We start from the raw sequence: 27,088 nt of genomic DNA on the forward strand, positions 1-27,088 counted from the left end.
ATGGGGGTTATTTACTAAAGGCAAATCCACTTTGCACTACAAGTGCAAACTACAACTGCAAAGTGCACTTGGAATTGCACTGAAAGTGCACTTGGAAGTGCAGTCACTGTAAATCTGAGGGGAAGATCTGAAATAAGTGGAAGCTCTGCTGATTTTATTATCCAATCATGCGCAAGTTAAAATTCTGTTTTTTACTTTCCTTGCATGTCCCCCTTAGATCTACAGTGACTGCACTTCCAAGTGCACCTTCAGTGCAATTTCAAGTGCACGTTGCACTTATAGTTTGCACTTGTAGTGCAAAGTGGATTTGCCTTTAGTAAATAACCCCTACTGATCTCTCTTAATTTTGTTCATGCACTTAGCCCTCAGTCACATTAGATTGAAGTCGCAGCTTTTTGCTGGCAATGACACCGTTCCAATCAGTATGATGCTGACTTGCTTCGTGCCACACCGATTTGCAAAAGTAGTTCCTGCACTACTTTTGCTAATTTCGAGTGCGACTTCAATAGACATCTGTGCATGACGATGTCATGACGATGGTTGGAGACTGAAGACATGCTGTAGGCTACAGACAGGGAACATTGATCCAGGAATTACTTGCTGTGCCGCTCTAAGCTGAGATAAAGATCTCCCCGCCGGTTCCAGTGAAGGGAGCAGGTGCAGGTGCCAAGTACCATTTTGGGGTGTAGAAGCATCAAGAGAGAAAGGAAGGAAAACCGCTCACTGACCCAGTGCATGAATATGTGAATAAATGTGGCCTCATGTTGCAGCAATGGCTGAGGCCACATTCATTCACGTATTCATGCACTGGGTCAATGAGCAGAGACGGAACATGTTATGAGAACATGTTATAAGAGACTGGTAAAGATCATTGCCTTTGCATTTCATTTTCAAATTGGTGCTCTCAATACTCACTTCTCAGGTTTGAAGGGTGCATCAAGTACCAAAGGTCTCTTGTACTGCAGATTGGCCAACAGGAGGTTTGGTGTTGTAATGTTTCAAAAGCTTTACAAATTTGCTTTGGGAATTGTTTTTAATTCCTTGATTAATGAAGGCTGTTATAGAAAAAAAGATGGAGGATGGGCAGACCACAATAACCCACAGCAACTTATCAACAATCATTTTTCTTGAGTGTGAATGTAAGATCTGCTTGAATGCTTGTTGCCTTTTTAATTTAAAGTCACCTAGGCAAATGAGAGTAAAGCTTTATACAGTGTTGAAGTTACTATATGTATTGTTCCCTAGCGCCTCTCTTAAATAGTTTCTTTTTTAGACTGAGAGGTTTGTAGTACGGCTGAAGAAAATGTTTGTGAGCATAGACCAGACCAGACATATTATGGTTTTTCTTTTTTAATTTGCAATATTCTGAAACAAATCAAGAGGAAGATTTTTTTTCTGTTTGTCTTTATCCTCTTGCTTTGACACTTACAAGGCTCAGAAAAAAATAGTGAGAAAGAGACGAGAAAACAGAAATATAAAGGAAGACAGCAGCAAAAGAACCCCACTGGCATTCAGAAAACGAACAAGCTGTCCTCTTGTTTCTCTTATATATAGATTTATGTATATATATATGTATTTATAGGATTTCTGTTTAAAGGGCATGCAAAAAATTAAACAGCAACAAATGAAAACAAGTCAGGCCGGAGATTCGCCTCTCCTCTCCCTTGGGGTCACTGCTCTGAACCCTGTAAACTTGTGTAAAATTGGCATTCGAGGAAGGAGTGTTACACATATGCTCCTTGCCTTTTCAGTTAGGGATGCGCAGAAGAGTCTGTCCTGGCAATGAAGATCAGGCACAATAGCAATAATTGGATTTCTGCTTTCCCTCAATCCCTGAAGATTTTGGTTGCTGCTTTTTCCCAGTGTATTCAAAGAGGATCAGTCATCTCAACACAGTGAAAGTAGCCATTTTCTGTGCAGAACCAAAGCTCATCCTTTGTAGAATTAGTCACACTAGATCCTAGTGAATTATAATCAGTTTCCTGCGTTCTTCTGAAAAGTAGCTCAAGTCACGAAAAGGGCCACCTCCAATGTGAAGTAGATCCACTTTAAGGGAAACTTTTGCATCCTGGAAGATTCAGTCCTTTACACTGGACTTATATTTATTATCCTTGGATCATACATTGCCGCCCTACAAACACAGAAAATCCTATAAACCCTAAACCTTCTGCAAAAAATGTCATACACTACAAAATAATGGATATCTCAATAGTAACTAGAATTCAGAAAAAAACATCATCTCCTTGAGGACCACTGAATGAAAACCCAAGCTACTTCAAAGGAAATCTATAAGAAGAATCCCTGTGATATATCCGATCTCAGAAGATCCAAGAGGCGTCATGGATTCTGTGCACAGACCCCACATGTCAGAGGAGAATCGTACTCACTGAGAATTGACAGACTTTAAGCACACTCCAAAAAATGCTGGCCATGCTTTGGGACTGGCTCTCCCACTGCAGACAATGGATAAGACCATTATTTACAGGGTGTGGTTATGTTGGAGCTGGGTCGCTTCTTAAATATATATAAATATATATATTTTTCTTCTTTCAATATAAATAAATATATATATTATATATATAGATATATCTATATGTATAATATATATATTATTTTTGCATTCCTAAAGCAAAAGAAAACAGAAACAGGTAGCAGTGGGGGCCCCTGGGAGAACTGCTTTGCGGAAATAAAAACAAAAAATATATATATTTTTTTATTTTATGTCTTTTAAATTTTTTTTGTGTGTTTTTTTAAAAGTACCTTTTTTGTTTTCTCTTTGTTCTGTTTGGACGACTCATTTCACGTTGGACGCGCAAACACACGGGAAGGAACAGCTCCACGGGAAGGTTACAGTTCTCTCCCCCCAGCCCCTCGAGATTTCAGATGATCCCTCCACCCCTCCACAACCCCCCAAATAAAGCCAAAAAGACCAAAGGGAAGAAGGCTGAAGGTCAAATTTTTCTCTCTGCAACAAGTCAATAGATGCACCTACCCCTGTAGCATGATAGGGGTCATACAGGTTTCAGCTTTCCCTTCCCCAGCTTGGGAGGGGTAAGAATGCTTAGAAGTTCAGAAGGGAAACATACAAAGGAGGCTTTTTTTTCCTACAACATTTTCTTGTCCTCTTGCAAACATTTCATGAGTCCAGGCAGTGGATGTCTGGGGTATGTGTGCACATGGGGGGAGGGGATTGAGGGCCACAAGAATAGAAGAGTCTGGATTTGGAGGGGTTGAGGGGGAGGAGGGATGAGAGGGAACGGCACAAGCATGCGGTCACGTGCTTTTCCTCGCCGCTGGAACTCTGTGAGCGGCGGAGCCAAAAGTCTCTGGCACTTCCTCTTTTCTGGTGAAGCCAGGAGGGCATTACTGGAGGCTGTGTAAAAAGAGATAAAGTCATCTTGAATCGGATGTAAAAATTTAAGTAGTAGATCATACATCTTTTAGATTTCTGCCATTTTGACTTAAAGCTATGATGTGATAGCTCCCAACTAACTCTGTTTTGAAGCTAAATTCCTCTGTCCATTTTTCTTCGTAGTTTATATCCAAAAGCAAAAATTTTGTATATTGCAGCTCATACATGCTATGGGGTGGATTTACTAAAACTAAAAATGTGGTTCCATTGTGGTAACCAATCAGCTTCTAACTTCAGCTTTGACAAAAAACCTGGAAGCTGATTGTTTTTTATGCACATCTGCACCAGATTTTGCACTCTCCACTTTGAGGCTGGGTTCACACAATACTACACTACAGCAGTACGACTTTCATCCTACTTTACTCTGCGACATCAGTCCTACATTGGTCCTACATCCATCCGACTTTCATGAACAGGATACTACTTTGATCCGACTTTGCGATAGTCTGACTTGTTCTTTGACCAATCAAAACAATCCCAGAGTGAGATAAATTCCTTTTACTGCTGCTGTAATCACATGTCAGATGTCAAAAGTCGGATAGTAAGGACAAGGCTCCTACTTTGGTCCGACTTCAATGATATTCAATGGAGTGAAGTAGGATCAATGTCGGACCAAAGTAGTACAGGGAGCATTTTCAAAGTCGGACCAACTTGTATCGAACCAGTTAAGACAGGTCTCATAGGGAAACATTGATTTTCACACGTCATGCAACATAAACTCCCAATGTCGGAGCGTTTGTCGGACAAGTGTGAACCCGGCCTTAGGCTACTTTACACACTGAAGGCAATTTTTAGGTGTTTTAGCGCTAAAAATAACGATTGTAAAGCACACTGGAGAGGTGCGCTTGCGGGATGTTATGAAAGTCCTGCAAGCAGCATCTTGGGGCGGTTTGGGAGCGCTGTATACAGCGCTACTAAACCGCCCCTGCCCATTGGAATACATGGGCAGCGCTTCCGAAGCGCTGCAACATGGGTGATTTTAACTCTTTCTTTGGCCTCTAGTGGGGGTTAAAAGCACCCCGCTAGCAGCCGAAAAGCACCACTAAAACAAACGGCTCCTTACCTCTAACGTGCCGTGGCCCCAGTGTGAAAATAGCCTTAGTATATCAACCCCTGTATCTCTTCTACAATAAAATAATCTTACCTGCCAGTTTTCAGTCTTGTTTACAATGTACACTGAGCTGCATACCTGCAGCTCAGGGGTACATTCTTGGCATGGTGCCTGTGTGCCAGGATGTCATTCAATGCCACATAATAAAAAAGAATAAATACCTGTCATCCAATAGCTGGGGAGAAGATATTGGTGCCTGCGAGGGACCTTGCAGATGTCAGAGCATTGCTGGGGAGGTTAGCATTTGTGGCTTTAGTTCCTCTTTAAATGTGGTGGCTGCACTTGTTTTTTATTTGTATGCTTTTTTTTTTTTTTTTAACCTGGAGATCCAGCCAATAAGAGCTGCATGTGCAACAGGCTCTAATACCCCTGTAAAAACAGATTATTGGAGGATTGCTTTCTCAGAGGTGGTTTTGAGCTGGTGTACAGGCAGGTAATACTGTCACCTCCTGAATGCTTTTTTCTTTCTTAATCGCAATCTGGATATTACATTGAACCACAGCACCACAACCACCATAGCCACAAATGGCATATGGTTGCGGTGAAGGCTTAAATTGAAGGTCCGCCTAAAAAAAAATATTAAAAGCCAGCAGCTACACATTCTGCAGCTGCTGACTTTTAATAAATGGATACTTACCTATCCAAGGTGCCCGATGGCGGCAGCCGAAGCCCATCAATCGCTCGGGTCTCGGCTACCCCCGCCGCCATCCTCGGTGTGGGAATCAGGAAAGTGAAGCATTGCGGCTTCATTTCCCGATTCCCTATTGCGCATGCGCGAGTCGCGCTGCGCGTCCTCACTCGTCCCTGCTCTCCTCTGGGACCTGTGTGTTTCCCAGAAGACAGCCGGGGGGGGGAGTAACGTAGACCCAGCAGATTCTGCGGGGGTCTATGCCCGGAAGTGGGTGCAAATACCTGTATTATACAGGTATCTACATTCCCTCCCCCCTGAAAGGTGCCAAATGTGACACCGGAGGGGGGGAGGGTTCAGAAAAGCGGAGGTTTGATTTTTGTGTGGTCCTCCGCTTTAAGTTATTTTTTAATTTCCTTTTAGATATAAGCTGTAACCGCTTGAAGTGTTAGCTTATTTATTGGTCAATTCTATCTAAATATACCTATGCATCTGAAGTTGGCTATACACTACTGGTTACAAATGAACCAGTTAAAATAGCGTATCTCGGGGTTGATTTTTTTCGACCAAAATCGGTAACCCCGAGTCACGCTCTGGGTAGCTGTGCAGAGCCTGCAGCGCGCGCTGGCTTACCTTCTCCTGGATCCAGCGATGTCACCGCGCTGTGTGAGCGAGCGGGACCTCGCTCGATTCACACAGCGTCCTCCTGTGCCGTCGATCTCCGTTGCCTGCGACGTTACGATGCACGGGAGCGGAGATCGGCGCCAAATTCAAAAAAGTAAACAAACACTATACATACAGTATACTGTAATCTTATAGATTACAGTACTGTATGTAAAAAAAAAAAAAAAAACACTTGTCCCTAGTGGTCTGCCCAGTGTCCTGCATGTTCTTTTATATAATAAAAACCTTTTTTTCTGCCTGCAAACTGTAGATTGTCCATAGCAACCAAAAGTGTCCCTTTATGTCAAAAATGGTTTTAGAGCAGCTAGAAAACAGCGATAATAAATTATAATCACTTGCAGAATTGTGCGATAGCGATTTGTGGGGAAATTCGTCATAAAAAAAAAAATAATGACAGCAACAATTCTGCAACTGAGCAAATTTCAGTGATTTTGAGTTGATTACATTATTGAATAATTTTTATTAGAATTATATTATTATTTGTTATAATTATTTATAATTATTTATTATATTATAATTTATAATTTTGTTTTTAAAAAAATGTCATACCCGGGATGCCTATTAGATTCTTGTTTGGTCAGATTTAAGTGAGTTATTCCAAAAAATTACAGACCTACAGTATAAAACGCCAAATTTCCTTGCAAATAATGGTACCACTTTTAGCATGTTTTTTCTGAAAGAATCATACCGCCAGGGAGGTTAATTAAGCTTTGAAAAAATAAAAAAAACCTGGAAGCTGATTGGTTTCTACACAGATCTGTACCAGATTTTGCAAATTTTTGCAGTTTTAGTAAATCATCCCAGTGTATTTTGGTCACTATGTGTACTAAGTATGTTTTTGAACCAAAGCATCTAAGCAAGGTTTCTGGGGTTTTTTTGGTGTGGGGGGGGGGGGGGCTGTTCCTTTTTATCAGTTGTTATCTGTAAATGCATGCAAAACATTTTTTTTACACAACATACAATATAGATTGTACTAACAGATCTTCTTTTTACAACTAACAAGGTTTTTTTCTAGCAAAGTCGCCTTTGATCGTATACCCTAATTTTATTTTATACTTAAAGTGGATGTAAACCCTCTCCTATACCCAGTGAAGTGAACAGCTTCAGATGATACACAGAGATAAAACAAATCTACATGTATATATGCTGTCTTCAGCTTGCCATATTCTTTAGCATTTTTACATCATGCTAGTGGGAGTGGTGTCTGGGCTTACACTTTGTGACAGCTGATTGGAGCAAATTCACCCCCACCCCCTTCAAATAGGCAGAAGAATGAAGATACTTTCAGAGCTGTGCTGTGACAAGACAAGCTCTCTGCTAATCTATTCATTGCACCCACCCAACATAAATCTCAGGCTGGTTTTACCTTCCCTCTTGGAGAACTTGTCAGAAGTTATACTGATAACAGAGGAAAGAAACAACAGAAGGACACAGGATTCAGGGCTTTGGAGAGAGATAATTAAACACTAAAGATAGATGTGCCTAGGTAAAATTTCATGAATCGGGTTTGCATCCCCTTTAAAATAGATAACCCTCCCCCAGCAAGGATTATTCACCTATTCCTACTCTTTAGCCACCTTCACATTGCAGAAGAAGTCTTCCCTGGAAAAGCTTCAATGTCAGAACTTAAGCAGGTGGATGTGGACCCCAACCCCCTTCCATGTGACAGTACTTGGGTCTGACGTTTAGACACTCAGGCCCAGGAACTGTCACATGGGTGAAGTAACCTGCTGCCCCATACTTCGGAACCAGTCTGTTATAGTAGCCTATCAAGAGTTTGAAGGAGTGGTGAAGGAGTGTGGATCAGTGAGAAGTCCTTGCTAAGGGGTGTGTCATCAGGAGTTACTATACACTGAAACAAGCAAACAATAGAAAAATCTGCAATATCTTACTGTCACTGGAGGGGTGCCACAGGGGCCCCTGAGCAGTGGAAGTGGACATTTTGCCACTTGCCATCACGGCGATGCCAAACACGGGTTTCTTCAGATTGGCTGGTACGAGGTCGACCCTGTGTATCGATGTATTGTGTCAGGCGTATGTAGGCGATACAGGCAGCATCCTCTCCCACCACATGGACGTGAGGATTCAAGATGGTCGTATGGATTGGCTTGTTGTTCTTAGACAGCACTAAACACAATGAAGATTAATTTTTTGGGTTTTAAAGAGAAATATAAAATAAAACATCAAAATCAATAAAATGGTTGCATAAGTATAAGGCCTCATGTACACAAGAAACTAGCAGCTGTAAAGCTCTCTAGTGTAAAATCACCAGAGCTTTCATGTTTCCTTCAGGTGCTGTGTACATGTGCCAGTTCAGGTAATTGGACATAAGCGTCTGTATTTGTTTAAACGCTGATCACTTGTGCATTGGAGTTTAAAGCGTGGGTAAATGCCAATGCAGAAACGATTAACACTTTCACGTACAGACACATACAGCCAATTACCTGTAATGCAGGCTGTACAAGGCACCTGTGGCTCGCCAAGTGTAGGAAAGTGCCAAATATTTTATGCTATATTTTATAAACTTACTACCCAATTTTTCTCCTTTCTTTGTCCATGTGCATGAAGTCTAAATAATTCCTGTATAGCACAGGGTGTTTTATGTTGTTTTTAATAAGGTCAGTCTGATGCTGTTCGGTCTATATACAGCCCTCTAGTACTAACAGAAATGTTATCATCACCTTATCACCAGATTTTGGCAGCATGGTGATGGTCTTTCAATATAGGAGTACCAAAAAAACCCAGAAACCATTATTTCAGTCATTCTCAGAACTAGAGATTGATCAGGTTGGATTTTATTTTCGGATTAAACTAAAGGAAAACTTTATTTTTAGTTTTGGACAGAGAATTAGACAGGTATTAGAAATACCTGTCAGATTTTTGTTGCTGTCTGTCCCATGTTAGGGAGATTCACCTTTTGTATTTGTCATGTTTACTGTCATCACTGAAAGAGAAAAAATCTAATTCTAAATTTTGAGTCCCCAGAACATTAATAGATGGGAAATCCTTCCTTGCTTCGGAGGGATTTCCTCTCATTTTGATGTTGGCTTGGGACAGGAAGTAAATGGGTTCTCCCCAGTGAGACACAAATGGCAACATTTTTATTTATTTTTTTACCTTCATGTATTAGATACACAAAGGTAAAAAACCTTCAGTATGCAGTTCGCCCATCAGCCCCTCCTAATACTTACCTGAGTCTGAACTCGATCTTGATGATTGAGAGCGGCTGCTCTCCCACGTCTCTACCTCCTCATTGGCTGAGAGACGGCTGTGGGAGCCATTGGCTCCTGCTGCTTTTAATTAAAGCCAGTGAGGAGGGGGCGGGGCCAAGCCTTGTTTAGTGTGTCTTATGGACACACAAAGTGGGGCTCGGGAGCGAGAACGCATGAGTGCCCCCTTACCAAGCTCACTTGCATGGCGGTATCTCTATGATCCCCTCCCTCTTTTTCATATACATTAACATGCATACTTAAGTAATCTGAGCATACATGTTAACTTTATTTGTAAAAAGATCTTGAATGTTTATAGCCATCTTTAATTTTGTGTCCCTTGAAACTTTAAGGAGTGAAATAAAGTATAGGTCATTTGGGTTAATTGCACACATTTGTGAAGTGTTTTGGACCTTTCATCAGGTTTAATACATTTTGACTATTTTTTTTACATCAAACCTGTAATTAAATATTTACTAATTAAACATGGCAATTTATAAGGTTCCGCCATATTTTTTGAGGTAAGTTTAGCCCCTTATCATTTGGCCCATGTTTTATTCAGGCTGACTTGCCGGCCTTAAAGCCTAACTCCAAGTTTTAGTGAACTTTAAATAGTTCATTTGGACCAATCTGGTCACATACAGCCTCAGTGTGCTCTGTATAAACTATATGTAGCATCAGCGGGATGGGGACTTTCTGTTCCGCTCCCAGATCAAAATTGAGTTTGGCTAAGCACTGTATTTATGAACGAATACAAGTATTCCTCTGATTGGCTGAGGACGAAAGGCATGATGCTACGATCTCCACCTCAGCCTAATCAGAGGAAACCGTGTATTAATTTGTAAAATACAAAGCTTCCTGTGAATAGCTTCCAGTGCTCAACCTGGTTCTATTTTGTTCCGGGAGCGGGATAGAAAGTTCACTTCCCTATGCCACACTGCTGTGTACTGTATGTAGCTGATGATACATACAGTTTATACAGCGCACACAGCTGCTGCATGTGTTAGTGAAAGAAATTGTTTGCTTGGACCAGCTTAGTCCAAATGCACTACCTACCCTCCTAGTTAGGTTGCTAGGGAAATTTAGTTTTTGGCTCCCTCTGTAGTCAGAGGAGTTGAATTGTCTGCTTTGGTCTGCTATGGCTCCACAAACTGTGGGATTGATTGCTTCCCACTAGTGCTGTTAAGAAACTTCTAGAGCTTGGGGTAGGAAGATACAAATCCTCAGCTTAAATATATACTACCCTCTGACTAATCCCCGGGAAGGTGTGCCCAGTAGGTGGTCAGAGAGGTTAAATAGGGTAACGCCTGGGCAGAGGAGTAAGTGTGTGCCTGATCTGACATATCCAAGGATTGACTGCTGTTGCTTCAGGGGCTACTTTCCCATGGAGCCATCAAGGATTAGCTGCTGGGGTACTCTGCTCTATGGACAGAACCCCCAAATTCTGGATCTCTCTTCCGGATCTGTGAGAAGAGCTTGATTACTGAGCTGCAGTATCCATGGTCCCCTGTTGTGGATAGTGACTGTTCCAATTAGCCCTAAATTTGATTGTGGTTTTCAGCTGCAAGGGTTTTAGGCTTCTCTGTTCTACTATACAGAGTAAACTATTGCTATAGAGAAAATTATCCTCAGCTTAAATTGACATTCGGCTTTTTGAAGTATCCCATTCCCTATTGTTTTCCTTCTACCGCAATAAACCCCAAAAAGACACCACCTGGGCTGTTTTCTGAGTGAGTTTACTGTGTGCCTGTCTACCTGAATAGGAAAGAACCTGGGCAAATCCAGCGGCCTTTGGGGGGTAAATGCTATTTAAAGTTCCCCAAAACCTGGAGTTAGCCTTGTGCCTTTGGTGAAAAGACTTTTAATTTTCTAGATGGTTGTCCTTTATTAAAATGAAAGGGCAGTTTAGTACACAAGGGGAGAAATATTACATATAGGTTAAGCTGGCATGCACTGCTCAGTTTTATCGTTCAGCCAGCAGGCCATTCAAGGTGGATGCTGAAATCCTCCCTGCTCCTCCGCTGTCAGAATACACTGATCAGCGCTGCAACCGACTGGCTGCATTGTGCTGATAGAACCAACATTTTACAAGCTTGTTCATGAGAAGTTGATCATTATATCGACTTCACTCGAACGAGAATGGACATGGATAGATCGAATTCAGCAAGTCCTTTGCCGAACCAGCCAAATTTATATCCATCTATGGCCAGCTTTACTTGTGTACGTGTATAAATATACATAAGAGGATGCAAATGCCTAATGCATTACCACAATTTTTTTTTATTGAAAGTACACAACAGTGTTATACTTACAAAGTAGCAATAAAATCAAGCTTGTCATACACAAGCTTAAATTGGTGAGGCGGGTGAATCTCAGGCCACACAGTCAGCTAGCTCTGAGGAAGGAGGTCTGTCTCCCAAAACACGTAAGATTTTCCACCGTGTGGCTGTAGAGTCACCCACCTCACCAGTTTAGTGTTGTATATGACAATCTTGATTGTATTCCTATTTTGTGAGTACAACACTGTTGTGGGCTTTCAATAAATGCTTTTTTTTTGGCAATACACTAGGCGTTGGTGCCCTCTTGTGTATATTTTTACAGTGATTGGAAGGACCGCCCTGTCTGAGGAAATTTGCATCACTGAAACCATTGCCTACCATCGTCCTGTTGTTTGAGGTAGTCCTGGGATTGAGCGCTGGATGGTGTTTTTGGTTTGTCTTGTGTACGTGTATGTTGATTCCCTGCGGTGACTGCAGAGTTTGGTGATTAAGACAAAACATACAATCTATATATGCATATTCTTATTGCTGTAATTTGCTACTTTGCCACTAGAAAGTGCAATAGAAATACAGTGCCCAAATACAAGGACAAATGCAGTCAATGTATAACTATGATTATTCACTATTTGTGACCCTTTATGGTTTCATAGAGAGAATCTTCTTTACAAGACAATTATCAACAGATTAAAAAGCTCTATCACAGGGTAAATACATTTTCTGTTTACATACTTCTTCCACCTTGTATATGGGATATTATTCTGGGAATGGATACTTCGATTTAAACCTTACCTCACAGCAGGGCCGTCTTAATAGCATCATGGGCCCCTGGGCAAAGCAATGCACTGGGGCCCCCTACCAGGCTGCCCCAATTTACACACCTACTCTCAAAAATTAAAGTATAAATAGTTGATAGAATTAAACATATATTTATTAGTACTTTTGATAAAATTTTATTTAAACAGTAAGAAAACATGCCATAAATCAAAGACTAATGAACACAAAGAGCACAGTATGGGGGAGGCAGAAGGGCACAATACAGGAGGAGTCAGGGGGACACAATACTGGGATCAGGAGGGCACAGTACAGGTTTTCGGGAAGTTGCCTGGGACACAGCCATCCTGGGACAGCTTAGTAAAAAGCGGGACTGTCCTGTCAAATCCGGGACAGTTGGCAAGTATGATGTAATACTAGATTATCATGGGGCCTCCATGCACCTGGGGCCCTGGGCACTGCCCAGGGGTGCCCATGCATTAAGACAGCCCTGCCTCACAGGTGTTTTTCCTACTGACTTTAAACCTGACATCTTAAGATCCCTTGTATAGGCAGCTGTTCTCTGTTTTAAACAATGATATATCTGAGAATGTTCCTAGAAACTAGTAGTCAGGTAACCAGTATACACCTGGAATGACTCACTGACAGCTAATAATGTTTATAACAGACATTTTAGCCATGGATGTAGTAAGAACATTTTGATGTGGAGAGGATGCTATGTCGAACAGGAATTTGAACATATGGTATTTTATCATGCTAAAAATAAAATGGGCATGGTAAAAGTTATTGTATTTATAAACCCTTTCGCCATTTTTCCTGAATGTACTAGAGCCAATTCTTGTCTCCTTTAGGCTAGGTTCACATCTGTGTGGCTCTGCGGGCATATTTGTGTGGGCACTGCATCCCTTTCATTTGAATGGGCTGGCGTGCCCCCTGAAATGCAGAGGAGAGATCTTTGCAACATTCCAGAAATCTCATCCTGCACAGGAACTGTAAGTGCAGTGTAGTTCCTAGTGCGATGTTATTTCCAGTGCGAGCACACCGCTCCTGCATTTTTATGTGTGGGTGGTTGCAGCTGCGGGGTCGCACCTGTTCACGCAGCCGCAACTATCTGCGCAGGTGTGAACCTAACCTTAAAGACTCTTTCATGTGGGCTTCAGCTTGCTCACATATGTGTTGATCATGAAGAACGTGGCAATGCTCATTATTGATTCTACAGCATTTATGACATGTTTTTGTTGCTTTGAAAAAGCTACAAGAATGCTTGATGCCCATGAAAGTGTTGTTTTTCTAGAGTGAAGCACCTAACCACTTGACCTCTGAGAGGCAGTATTTGTAGCTGCTGACTTTAAAATTTTCTGGGGGAGACTGGAGCTGCTCTTTAACTGCTTGCTGACCAGCCGCCGCAGTTATACTGCAGCAGGTTGGCTTGACTGAGCAAATCGCTGCACCGGTACGGCGGTCCCTTTAATGGCTATAGCAATTATAGCTGGAGACAAGGCGTGTGGTTGGCGGCCGCGATGTCCGCCGGCCACCCGCGATTACTCTACAGAGAACCAGAACAGGGATCTGTCAATGTAAACAAACAGATCCCCATTCTGTCAGGGGAGTAGAGAGAGATCGTCTGTTCCTAGTAATCAGGAACAGCAATCTCTCTTCTCCAGTCAGTCCACTCCCCCCACAGTTAGAAACACCTCCCTAGGGAACACTTAACCCCTTGATCGTCCCCTAGTGTTAACCCCTTCCCTGCCAATGTCATTTATACAATGATCAGTGGCTATTTTTAGCTCTGATCACTGTAATAATGTCACTGGTCTCCAAAAAGTGTCAAAAGCTTCCGATCTGTCCACTGTAATGTCGCAGTCCCACAAAAAATCACTGATCACCGCCATTACTAGTAAAAAAAAATTGTTTTTTTATATTTATTATAGCAAAAAGTAAAATGTTTTTTCTTGTTTTTTCAAAAGTATTTTTTTTGTTTATAGCGTAAAAAAAAATCACATAGGTGATCAAATACACCAAAAGAAAGCTCTATTTGTGGGAAATTTAGATTTTGTTTGGGCACAGCATCGAACTACCGCGCAGTTGTCAGTTAAAGCGACGCAGTGCTATATCACAAAAAATTGCGGGTTAATCTTTCCGGGGCTGAAGTGGTTAATGACCACTGTGTTTTTTTTTTTACAGTGGAACCTTGAATTACGAGGATAATTCTTCCAGGAGAATGCTTGTAATCCAAAGTACTCGCATATCAAAGCGAGTTTCCCCATTGAAGTCAATGGAAACAAAAAAAATTTGTTCCGCATTGACTTCAATGGCATGCAATACCACATGCGGCCAGAGGTGGGGGGGAGGCACTCGAAAAGGGCCGCGGACACCTCGGCTGAACTCAGAAAACCTCAAAAAGACTTGAAAACAGAGTATTTCCGAGCATTTACAAACCGTTCGGCTCTGCTTGGCTCCGGGGCCCCACCACCTCAGGCCAAACGCGCTATTGCACACCGCTTTGGCTTGAATCCGGCTCATTTTGCGAGACAACACTCGCAAACCGAGTCAGGATTTTTTTAAATACAGTGCTAGTGTTGCGAAAACGCTCGTTAACCGCAATCCAAGGTTCCACTGTATAAACAAATTTTTTTTAGAAAAAGGCCCTGAAATGTCAGAACAAATGACTCCTTTTTGGAAAGTAGACAGTTCAAGGTATTTAGGCATGGCGAGTTTTGTAAAGTTGTAATTTTTTTGTCAAAGCTTTTGGGAAAATGAAAAAAAAAAGTTCATTTAATTTCCTCAATTTTTTGTTTCTTACAGATTGTCATTAGTGCAGTACGGCGGCATCATATGATCACTGGTGTAGCGGTGATCAGGGATATTTTAAATATTTTTTTATTCAATTTGTTTAACATTTTCTTTCTTTATTTACGATTCTTTTTTTACATACTGTCATCAGAGTAGTTTAGTGTTACTATAGTGACACTGTACTACTCTGGAAGGGGGGGGGGGGGGGGGTGATCAGGGATTCTTTTTTTTTTACACTATCATTGCTTATAACAGTGATGATCTTGGTTATAACCAAGTTTTAACTGTCATAAATGGTTTTCATTCATAATGGTTTGCTTACTATTGTGATGCTGTGATTGGCTACAGCTAATCACATGGTACAGGGTGCCAGGTACCATGTGATAGCTGTGGGCCAATCACAGTAGTAAGCATGCTGTCATGAATGGAAGCCATTCATTACAGTTTTGCGTACATGTTATCATGTGATGGCCATGTCACAGCGATCACATGATAACCCAGCCACTCACAGCTGGACCACCCCAGGGGGCGTGCCGGTGCGCATGTGCGGATCTAGGGACCAGTACAACCCTTAACCTGGCTATGCCACCTGCTAGCAGTAATTGTAGTCGGCAAGTGGTTAAAAGGGAAGTGATGCAGAGGAAATTATGTATTTTCAAATTTTGGTTGGGTTGTGGTGTTATAGCAGACATTTTTGTGAATTCTCTGCAAGATGGTTTTGTTTACTTTGATCTCTTTGACACTGGGCTTGATCCAGCTCAATTTTGCTGACGTAAAAAAAGCTTTGCCAGAAATGTTCAGTGCCTCTGCTTTTACCTGGCACTGGCACAGTTTCTGGCTGGTTTGATGCTTTTGCCTAGACACAGAAGAAAATGGTGTTAACTGGCAGCTGCTGGAGTGGCTCTGTCTTATGCCTCATTTCCACTGAGCGGATCGGTTCGGGATGGTTTGGTACGGTACACTATTTTGAGTGTTTCCATTATGAAAGCGGCCCATACAACCGAACCATACCGCACCATTCTGGGTCCTGCTTCAGATGTGTGGCCATAGAAAATGGTACGATTCGGTTAGGGCGGAGCTACAATACATTCCACTGATTGGCGGACACGCTAGGCATTTTTTCTAAACCCTGTATGGCCCCTGACGGTCCGACTTGCAGTGGAAACACTCACCTGAGTAGGCCGAACCATTCTAACCCTTCCAAACTGTACCGACCCGCTCAGTGGAAACGAGGCATTAGTTATCTATTATTTCCCTGTACATTCTGGTATACAGGAGCCTTTATCTCCCTTATCCCAGTGCCCAGCTAACACTTTAACCACTTAAGACCATTATGCAGGTTAAGGACCTTGCCCCTTTTTGCGATTCGGCACTGCGTCACTTTAACTGACAATTGTGCGACGTGGCTCCCAAACAAAATTGGCGTCCTTTTTTTCCACAAATAGAGATTTCTTTTGGTGGTATTTGATCACCTCTGCAGTTTTTATTTTTTGCGATATAAACAAAAATAGAGTGTAAATTTTGAAAAAAAATCAATATTTTAAACTTTTTGCTATAATAAATATCCCCAAAAAATATAAAAAAAAAAAATAATTTTTCCTTAGTTTAGGTCGATACGTATTCTTCTACTTATTTTTGGTAAAAATATCCCAATAAGCATTTATTGATTGGTTTGCGCAAAAGTTATAGCGTTTACAAAATAGGAGATAGTTTTATGGCATTTTTATTAATAATTTTTATTTTACTAATAATAGCAGCAATCAGCAACATTATGGCGGACACATTTTTGGGACAATTGTCATTCTCACAGCGAAAAGTGCTATACAAATGCACTGATTACTGTGAAAATGACAATGGCAGTGAAGGGGTTAACCACTAGGGGGCGCTAAGGGGTTAAGTGTGCCCTAAGAGAGTGATTGTTACTGTAGGGGGGCGTGGCTGTAGGTGTGACGTCACTGATCGTCGTTCCCTATAACAGGGAACAGACCATCAGTGACACTGCCACACAGATGAACGGGGAAGTTGGGTTTTCACTCACCTCTCCCTGTTCTTCAGCTCCTGTGACCTGATCACGGGACATCGGTGGCGATCCGGTCCGCGGGAGCGGTCACGGAGCTTCGGACCGGGTCGCGAGCACGCCGCCGGCACACGCGCGACCCACGGCTGGGCTCTTAAAGGCAACGTACAGGTACGTGCCTGTGCCCAGCCGTGCCATTCTGCCGACGTATATCGGCGTTAGGCGGTCCTTAAGTGGTTAAAAAACCTTCACTAACACGCCATAAATGTTCTAGGTTCTGTTAAGGCGGGATTATAGAGCATCACCATTGAAATCAATGGAAGCAGTTGACAAGCGTTGATGCCTCATGAAAGCAACATGCTGCTTTTTAACACAATGGAACACAGTGCTATCTCTCTTGTGTGAACAGCACTGTGTGGTGTCATTGTAATATTCATGGCAGGCTTTGAAGGACAGTTTAAGGCTTTAAAAATGCTGAATAATTGCTGCATAAACACATGTTATTCACACGTGTTTGAATGAGCCCTAAACATCTAGAATGGAATATCCAAACTCTAAATTCAACATTATTGTCCCTCCTGACTAATATGTGTCCTTCCTAGATTCCACTGAAGCAACAGAGGTTTGGATTTCATAAACTTGCTAGTTTGTAGCCACAGAACCACGATTCAATTAGTGACTTTTGTAAAAAGACAGTGCAGTTGGGTAAACAGGAGCCTTTCTTTTCTTTTTTTTCTTTTTTTTTTACATTTTTACCCACTCCCACCAAAAAGAAAATAATTGCTATTTGTACAGAAAGTGACATCTCCCTGCATTGTCTCCTTACAGTTTTCGAAGTAAAATCGATGAAAATCTATCCCCTCAACAAGGTTACCCAGAGCTTCTGGCTCAAACGTAGTCAATCCAGGGTCACAAATTTTCCTAGAAAAAAAGGGATTCGTACGTTAAAAAATATGCATGTTTTCTCCAACCATAAATAAATACAACCCCAATTCCAAAACACAATGCAATGATTTGCAAATCTCATAAACCCATGTTGTATTCACAATAGAAAACACATCAAATGTGAAACTGAGAAAGTATACCATTTAAAAAAAAGGCAAATTTGAAGTTGATGGCAACAACACGTCTCAAAAATTTTGGGACAGGGCTATGTTTACCACAGTATAGAATCCACTTTTCTTTTAACAACACTCTGTAAACATCTGGGAATTGATGAGACCAGTTGCAGGAATGTTGTCCTGTCCTTGCCTGATATAGAATTCTAACTGCTTAACAATCCTGGGTCTTTTACGGCGATCAGCAATTTTTAGCGGGACTGCGACATTAGGGCGGACATATTGGACACTTAACTGACATTTTTGTCACTTTTTTGGGGGCCAGTGACACTAATACAGTTAATAATATGCACTGTTACTGTACTAATGACACCACGGGTGATCCAAGGGTTAAGTGTGTCCCTAGGGGGTGTTTACTAACTGTGTGGGGATTGCTCTGACTGGGAGAACACAGAGATCCGTATTCCTGCTAAAACAGGCAAGACCTTTCCCCGAAAAAGACATTGAATGGGCACATATCCTGCTCTTAAAACCTGAACATATCTTTCAGCATATATGCTGTATTGCTGCATACTGCTCTAATGCATAACATCAGAGATGCAGGCTTTTGAACTGAGCTCTGATAACAAGCCAGAAGGTTCCTATCCTCTTAATGCGGAGGTCCTGGTGCTCATGGTTGCCAAAAAAATTTAACATTTTGATTTGTCTAACCACAGAACAGTTTTCCAGTTTGCAACAGACCATTTTAAATGATCTTTGGCATAGAGAAGATGGTAGTGTTTCTGGATAATGTTCAGATTTCGTTGCATGATAGAGCTTTAACTTGCATTTTTGGATGGCAAAAACAGACATGTTCACAGACAGTGATTTTTTTTAATATTCCTGAGCCGATGCAGTGATGTCTATCACAGAATCATGCCTGTTTTTAATGCAGTGGCGTCTGAGGGCCAGAGGATCACGGTCATCCAATATTGTGTTTCGGCCTTGTCCACAAAGATTTCTCCAGATTTTCTGGATTTTCTGCAGATGATGATTTATTTAAAGTCTTTGCAATTTTACGTTGAGGAACATTGTTCTGAAATTGTTCAATAATTTTCAGATTCAGCTTTTCACAGATTAGTGAACCTCTGCCCATCTCTACTTCTGAGACACTCAGGCCGCGTACACACGGTCAGTTAAACCGATGAGAACGGTCTGATGGACCGCTTTCATCGGTCCAAACCGATCGTGTGTGGTCGCCATCGGTTATTTATCCATCGGTTAAAAAAAAGCCAACTTGTTTTAAATTGAACCGATGGATTCCTAACCGATAGAAACAAACGGATCGTTAGTACGACCATCGGTTGAAAAACCACGCATGCTCAAAATCAAGTCGACGGAAGCTTGGAAGAATTGAACTTCGTTTTTTTCAGCACGTCGTTGTGTTTTACGTCACACGATCGTTTTTTTAACCAATGGTGTGTAGGCACGACTGACCATCAGTCAGCTTCATCGGTTAACCGATGAAAACGGTTCATCAGATTGACCGATCGTGTGTACAGGGCGTCAGACTCTCTAAGATACTCTTTTAATACCCAATCATACTGACCAGTTACCAATTAATCTAATTGGTTGCAAAATGTTCTTCCAGCTCTTCCTTGTTAGTACCACTTTGCCAGCTTTTTGTTGTCCTGTCCTAACTTTTTGAGACATGTTGCTGCCATCAATTTCAAAATTACCTGTACTTTTTTCTTAAAATTGTACATATTCTCAGTTTAAACATTTGATATGTTTTTATTTTCTATTGTGTATAAATCATTGCAGTCTGTTTTTATATAGATTTAATGCAGCATCTCAACTTTATTGGAATTGGGATTGTATAGCCCAGCTGGTTTCTTTGTCACTTGTTCAAAAAGTTTTTTCAGGTTATTATCAAATTAACATTTGAACTTCCCTACAAAATCTGCTAACAGCTCTTGGTATCCAGTATCATAAATTAACCTAGAAATGCAGCTAGTCTTCTTATGATCACATAAAGCTACCAGGTAGCTGATGCTGCATTCCATCTTCATACAGAGCTGAATTATTAAAAGAAAAGTGTGAGAATCAAGTTTGTCCCAGAATCATACATACCTAGGTGGATGTAGCATCGGTCTGATGCTGCATCTGTCCACCATCGCCTCTGCACTGAGAACCGAGCGTTCGAACACTGCCGATCATTTGGTTCTGACAGTTGGGCTGTGGAGGGGGTAGAGCATCCAGCTCAGGCTCTCGGCGGCTCAATTAGAGGCTGAGCCAGGTGTCCATCCAGGGACCTGGCGGATCCCGTCTTCTATTGTCGTGATAAGGCAGGCCCTGGTTCCGCTTCTGTGATATCAGCAAAGAGCGGACTTCAGCCCGCTCTCTGCTGAAAATGGGTCACAGGATTGCAAAACGTATTGCATTGCTGTGATCCATAGGAGAAGTACAGTCAAACGAGCTTTGGTTATACTTCTCCTTTAAATTTTAAATGTTCCAGGACTGAAAATGTTGTGATCATGCGTAAAAGAGAAGTATGGCCAGAGCCTGTGCTCTCCTGTGACCCAAAATCAGCTAACAGCAGACTAAAGCCACAGAACCGCTCCAGGCTTTGAAATGGTCCCAACCATAATGTCGAAGTCCGCCCAGATGCCTGAGTGGCAGCTGCTTCAGCCTCTCAGCAGTGCGCTGAAAGCCTGAGCCAGCTGCTCCTGCCTCCTCTTTAGCTCGGTGCTCCAGTGAGCTCTGGAGGGGCAGAACAGAGAGCACTGACTGACAGTCACTGCTCTCTGCTCAGAGAATACTCAGAACTGAGCGATCAGTGGTAATGTAATTGCTCAGCTCTCGGGCTTAGAGCTGATGGGAGACCAATATTGAATATTTTATTGAAGGATTAGTTTACCATTCATATATATTTCTAACAAAACTCTGCATGCATTCCAGCATCCCCAGCTCATTACATACCATTGCTCAGTGTTTTAAAAAAGTGCTCCTTTTCCATCCCATTTATGTAGGCCATTCTCAACCTTTCTTCAAAAATTCTCAGGTAGCTGGACCTCCAATGTCCTGCCTAAATGACAGGACAAGCCATCGGTTGGCAGTGGGCCCCCAGCTGGATGTACTTTCTATCCCTCTAGCAGCAGCAGTTGAGTTCATATTTATGTGATTGCTAATGCAAGAGGGGCAAAGAATGCTCTGCACATGCATGCGATTTGAATGAGCCTTAGCACCTGCTGGGGGTGCACTTTTAATTTCCAACCTGTCTTGCATGAAAGGGGTCCAGCTAGCTGGGAGTTTTCGCAGAAAAGCTTTGCACAACCTACAGAATTAGACTGGAAGGAGCATTTTTTTTCTGTTTCAATATTTTTATTAAAGGTTTTCACAAAGAGTATAAAAATTATAATGAGGATTTTAAACAATACACACTTTTCACAATATGGAGTGCTTATACTATATATCAACAACAGAAAAAGTTTGTGTTACCAATCAAAGGAAGAACAGAAGGCATGTAGCCCGAAGCCCCGTATTAATTATAGATTACTCCCTCTAGAGCATCATTCTTTGGCCTTTCCAAGGCACTTAGCTGTGGGCATATGGGTTATTCTCAAACATTATCGGTCTAACAATTATATCTTGCAAAGAGGCTACAAATACCATGTCAACTCAATATGGCATATCATTTGCATAAAATGTATTTGAATTGATGCAGTACTGGGTTCGCCCTCCATATAGTAAAACCTTGGTTTGAGAGTAACTTGGTTTAAGAGCGTTTTGCAAGACAAGCAAACGTTTTTAATAAATTTTGACTTGATATACAAGCAATGTCTTGATATACAAGTAGCGTCATGTCATAACTGAGTATAAAAGAGAAGAGAGGCGCCTCTAAGTGTAGCAATATGGTTACATTTAATGAAGGTACAAGATTTAGCAACTCACATGGTTGATGATTACAAGAGTCACATCTAAGCATTCCGTGGTAAAGCTGTCCACATAGACCATCCTCCACACCGCCATCGACATCATCCCTTCCACACTGCACTCCATGACCGGTTCAAGCTTCACTTTCAGATCACTCTACTGCAGTGTAGTCTTCCTGGTCACGATTGCAGACTGACAGCGGTGAGAGCTGGTGGAGAGTTGTGGAGGACGGTCTATGTGGACAGATTTACCCTGGATGCCTGTTTTAATCATCAACCATGTGAGTTGCTAAATGTTGTACCCTTCATTAAATGTAACCATATTGCTACACTTAGAGATGTCTCTCTTCTCTTTTATACTATCTAGCTCCTGATGGATTTTGCTTCTAATCCCCTTGTGGAGGCTTCCATTTGTGGATGGTCATTTTTATGGTTACACAACCTGGTCAGATTGCTATAATCTTTTTATATGGGCTATAAACTGAAGGACCTATGAATAAATGGTTGTGAAATAAATTATTTGAATTTCCATTATTTCTTTTGGAGAAATTTGCTTTGATTTACAAGTGCTTTGGATTACAAGCATGTTTTTTGCTACTGGAACCGCGTATGCGTAATATTTCAATCACACAAATAAGAGAGAAGAGAGAGGGGGAAGGAAAGCAAAAGGGAGGGAGACCCATCCGAAGGCATACTAATCGGGTCTAGTCCTGGGATCATTGGTCAAGTATCTGATCCATGAGCCCCAGACTTTTTAAAACACTTTTTATTTTGTCATTTAGAATTAAAGATTTCACCTACTTTTCAACCCAAAAGGGCATGTTTAGGAGATTTGGTTAGATTGATTTGAGCAAGGGCATTTTTTTAAACAATCTGAGCAGTGCTATGTAATGAGCTGGGGATGTTGAAATACATGGTGAGTATGTTGGAAATGTGTCAGAAAGGTGAACTAACCTTTTAAGAGTATAGTGGTTCTGTAATTTGTGAAGCTATCAAAGATGTGGAAGAAAATTGCTTTATACGATAGTGCAATACTTTCTCATGCAACAGAATGAACAAAGAAACATCTTCTGTTATAGTCAGGAGACCTAACCCTTTTCTGCACAATAGCATATAGTAAATATTTTCAATTTTCTTTTGTGTCCCTTATCTTCTATTATTCATAATTGCAATGTATGTTAATAGTAAAGCTTGGTTCTATATGTTAGTAACAGAGCACAGCAACTCACGCATATGCTTCGAAGTCTCCATTATTCACTGCCTCAATCAGCTGTTCTGTTATCTTAATAATCTCCTGTTTCCGAGCTGGAAAACAAAGTGGTTGGTTAAACTAAACAGAATAAAATGAGAAAAGTACTGAAGAAAAAACAGTCTGGTGAACGTCTGAAGGAACACATAATGTTAGATGAGATACTAATAGTAAATATAAGTATGAAAGAGGTGCTAAACAAAAAAATGTTTCAGCCCTCAATTCAACAGATGAAAACAAGTGCAAGGACCAGAATGTGGAATTTGGGGCAGTACCTCAAATCAAAATGTAAGAGTCAGGCCCCATACACACCATAGAATCTATCCGCAGATAAATCCGTGCAAACGGGTTTCAGCGGATAGATTCTATGGTGTGTACACTCCGTGGGATATTTATCCGCAGATAAATCTCCCCTGGGATGGATTTCCAGCAGATGGATATTTGCTGACATGCTCAACAAATCCATCTGCTGGAATCCATTCCAACGGATGGATCCGCTCGTCTGTACAGACTTACCGGATCCATCCGTCTAAAGGGATTCCCCGCACGCGTCGTAATGACTTGACGCATGCGTGGAATTCCTTATATGACAGCGTCGCGCCCGTCGCCGCGTCATAATAGCGGCGACGGCGCGACACGTCATCGGCAGAGGATTTCAGCGCGGATTTCAATGCGATGGTGTGTACACGCCATCGCATAGAAATCCTCTGAAATCTTTGAGAGGATTTATCCGCGGATACGGTCCGCTGGACCGTATCTGCGGATAAATCCTCTCGTGTGTATGGGGCCTCAGAGATGATATCCACCTGTTCATGTAAATGTGGATAAATGGAATTAAAATGTTAGAACAGCCATATATGGACAAAACCCTTTTCAATCTTAATAATAGAGATTTGTCACTCTACTTCAGGACCGCTGGACCCCTACAACTTTCCTCCAGGACTGGATAGCGCTAAAGATTGCTTGTCAGTCTCTGGAAAATCGGAGCTTGTGCGGTAGGCTCAATCAGTAATACTGACATTTTAATGGTTTTACATTCTGAAGAAATGTTGCTCCAGCGAATACGTTAGTGTTCTATATCACACCTAATTATAATAATTAATATTAGCATTTCATTTTAATGCAGCTGCTAAGATTTGGTTGTTTTTAAAATTGTTATCAACCATCTTGATAACTGATACCTTTAGAGTGGCTTCACACTGACCCTCTGTGCTTTTTTTTTGTGGGGTTGGCTGCGCTTTCCCATAGACTTCTATGAGGTCCCACAGTTTTGGTTCGGTTTCAGAAAGAGCACCAAAGGTACAGCACAGGAGTTTTGCTGTGCTTTCTGAAATCGAACCAAAACCACAGGTCCTCAGAGGTCTATGGGAAAGTACAGCTATTCTGCAGATAGCTGCATCTTGGCAAAAGTGCAGCGGGGAAGTGTGAAACTTAAAAACTTTTAAATGATAATCAATTTAATTTATAAGTACTGAGAGTTATTTATTGGCAGAAATAAAAAGAGAGCAAAAGGAAGTGGCTATAGGCTGTCAAAGAAAAAAAATTGCTCATCTAGTAAACTAACAGATTTTTTTTGGCTTTTCAACACCAGAAAAAAAGATATTGGCTAAATGATGTACCAACACCCTTTTGTGCAAAGTGCTAAATGTAAATGTCTGGCAGAAAATGAGATTGGATTATTTGCAAGCAAAAAATGTCATGATTTTAAAGTGTGAAGGTAACCAAGCTGTGTGAATGAAAAATACAAAAACAGTGTGGAAACATACATTAAAAAAGGGTTGGAGGTAGATACAGTACTGTATATGTACAGTATACAATATGTGCACATTATGTTTATTACACAAATGCACAAAATGTTAGGGTTTTGAGGGCTATTCATACAAGATATCTTCTTGGATCACCAGTTTGTGCGTTATAAAATAGCAGCACATTAGCATTTGGTATTCTAGCAAAATAAATGCTTAGAGAACACAACATCAGGGTACCCTGTGGGGAGGGGGGATCCTTATAAAAGGGATGGCAAAAAGGAAAGAAGCTCAGGAAATTAGCATATTTCATTGTGAAAGGATATTGCAATAATTGCATGGTTAGGTGATAATTTCCCAATACACATGGAATTAAAATAGTAGAAAATATGGTAAAACAAAGGTTTGAAGTGCTAACTGCTTTAGAGCTTTGGAGATGGCCATTGTGAACAATGTAGCAAACCATGATGGCAAGTCAGATAACCCCACAGTTTGGGTCAGTAAACTTGTGGGAACAAACATCCATTCTGCTTAGAAAAAAGTGAGAACATTGGTGTGAAGATGATACCTTGTCAACTGGTAACTTGGAAAACTATCACAGAAAAAGGAAAGTCACATGTAAACATAAAAAAAGAGAGTAAATAATACTATACAGAATAAGGAATAAACTGAGAAAACTACAACAGAAGAAGACAGGAAACCTAGAGGGAAAGAAATATTGTAAGCTGACTGATATTGTGCTTAGAAGGAAAAAGGTGAGAAAAAGTACAGTTGAGCCAGAGTATTGTGCAATAGATGAAAAAGTATATGTCCCAATTAATGAAAAAAGCATGCATAATGAGCATGGTATATTGAAACGAATAAGCTAAACATATTTGGCTGGAGGAATAAAGTGGTTGATATATGGAAGAATTTATTTTTTATAGAAGATGAGGAGCTGGTAAGAAGATAACCACACTGGTGAGAAAATTATTGAGAGAAGAGAGGATTGTAAGAACAAAAATATGGTGAGACGCTAGAGACAATGGTCTTAAAAGTAAGGAGGAGAGTGAGCCCATGTGAGATGCGTTTGTATGCGCTAGTTCTACTTACGCTGTACAAACGGAGAGTTTAGATGGGGCTGGGAGAGCCGATGCTGCGTGTTGGAATACTGCACCCCCTCTGCTTCTGAGCCTCGTCTGACTGTGTTAAATATATCTGTGAATCTAGCAGCTGGGAGGGGGACAAAGAGACGGGAACCAGGGATAGAAATAGAGACAAGAGACAGGAAAGCAGAAACAGAAGAAGTAGGACAAGAGACAGAACAGCAGAGACAGAGTTATAAGGACAAGTGACAGAAAATCAGGAAAGTTATAAGGACAAGGATCAGAGAAGCAATAACAGGCATAGCAGAGCAATAGATAGAGAAGCATACAGGTATAAGAAAGGGGACAGGGAAAATAGAGAAGCAAATGTAAAAAGACAAAAAACATAAGCAAAAGTGAATATAGAAGAGTAAAAGGATGATAGTAAAGGTAACCGAGGACAGCAAGAAGAAGTGCAAGGAACAGAAATAAGAAAAAAGTACAACAAGAACCAAAGAATGATGCGCAGGATACAGTAAGAAGATAAAGAACAGAAGGTGAAGAATAGGCCACAAGATTGTAGCACAATCACATAAATAAAGATAGAAGGAAAGATGATATACACGAATAATCAGAAATAGTTATTATGGAAACATTGCGAATCAGCAATAGTGAAACAATAAAATGAAGATGGAAGTTGAAGACCAATCGCAGCGGAAAATGACAGAAAAACAGAGAGAAAGAAAGAAATTTGGAAATCCAAGAAGAAAGGTAAAGAAGGTAAAAAGGAAGTGGAAGGACCATAGCAAATATCAAAGAATGGGAAGAAGAGGGGGGGGGGGCAACGTTAAGGAAGCAACCAAGTTAAGGGAAAGAAAGGGGGGAAAAAAGAAGACAGATATCAACACAGAAAGAGCAGAGACACAGTAGCAATGTGAGTGACAAACACAAACAACATCTCATCACAAACAGCCAAGGACAATGCCAGTCTCCACCCCCCAGAAAGCAAGTAGGGAGCAAAGCCAACCCCAAACCCCAACGCACATATAAACTGTGACAGAAACACAAGGGGCTTCCCAATAATCTAATCTGAATCCACTGTCCGTTGCAGTACCAACTGTAATTAAATATATTAGCATCTTGGATTAAAATAT

The 27,088-nt window shown here is 41.2% G+C and overlaps 1 protein-coding gene across 23 annotated transcripts in view; it reads right to left on the reverse strand.

Annotated features, from left to right (window-relative positions):
- Positions 1-1,334: 1,334 nt before the first annotated feature.
- CAMK2B (calcium/calmodulin dependent protein kinase II beta) overlaps positions 1,335-27,088 on the reverse strand; it is a 219,548-nt gene continuing 193,794 nt past the window's right edge. For 11 of the 23 annotated variants that reach the window (XM_040346006.1, XM_040345999.1, XM_040346000.1 and 8 more), the window contains 5 exons: positions 25,963-26,082; positions 23,106-23,181; positions 17,731-17,825; positions 7,728-7,962; positions 1,335-3,373 (listed from right to left, as the gene is read on the reverse strand). In XM_040346006.1, coding sequence (XP_040201940.1) covers positions 7,730-7,962; positions 17,731-17,825; positions 23,106-23,181; positions 25,963-26,082 — 524 coding nt within the window. In that variant the 3' untranslated portion in view covers positions 1,335-3,373; positions 7,728-7,729. The remainder of the gene's footprint in view (positions 3,374-7,727; positions 7,963-17,730; positions 17,826-23,105; positions 23,182-25,962; positions 26,083-27,088) is intronic. The other 12 variants (XM_040346016.1, XM_040346011.1, XM_040346007.1 and 9 more) reach the window with 2 other exon arrangements.

This window comes from Rana temporaria, chromosome 3 (genome assembly GCF_905171775.1).
Source record: "Rana temporaria chromosome 3, aRanTem1.1, whole genome shotgun sequence".
Classification (NCBI taxonomy): Eukaryota; Metazoa; Chordata; class Amphibia; order Anura; family Ranidae; genus Rana; species Rana temporaria.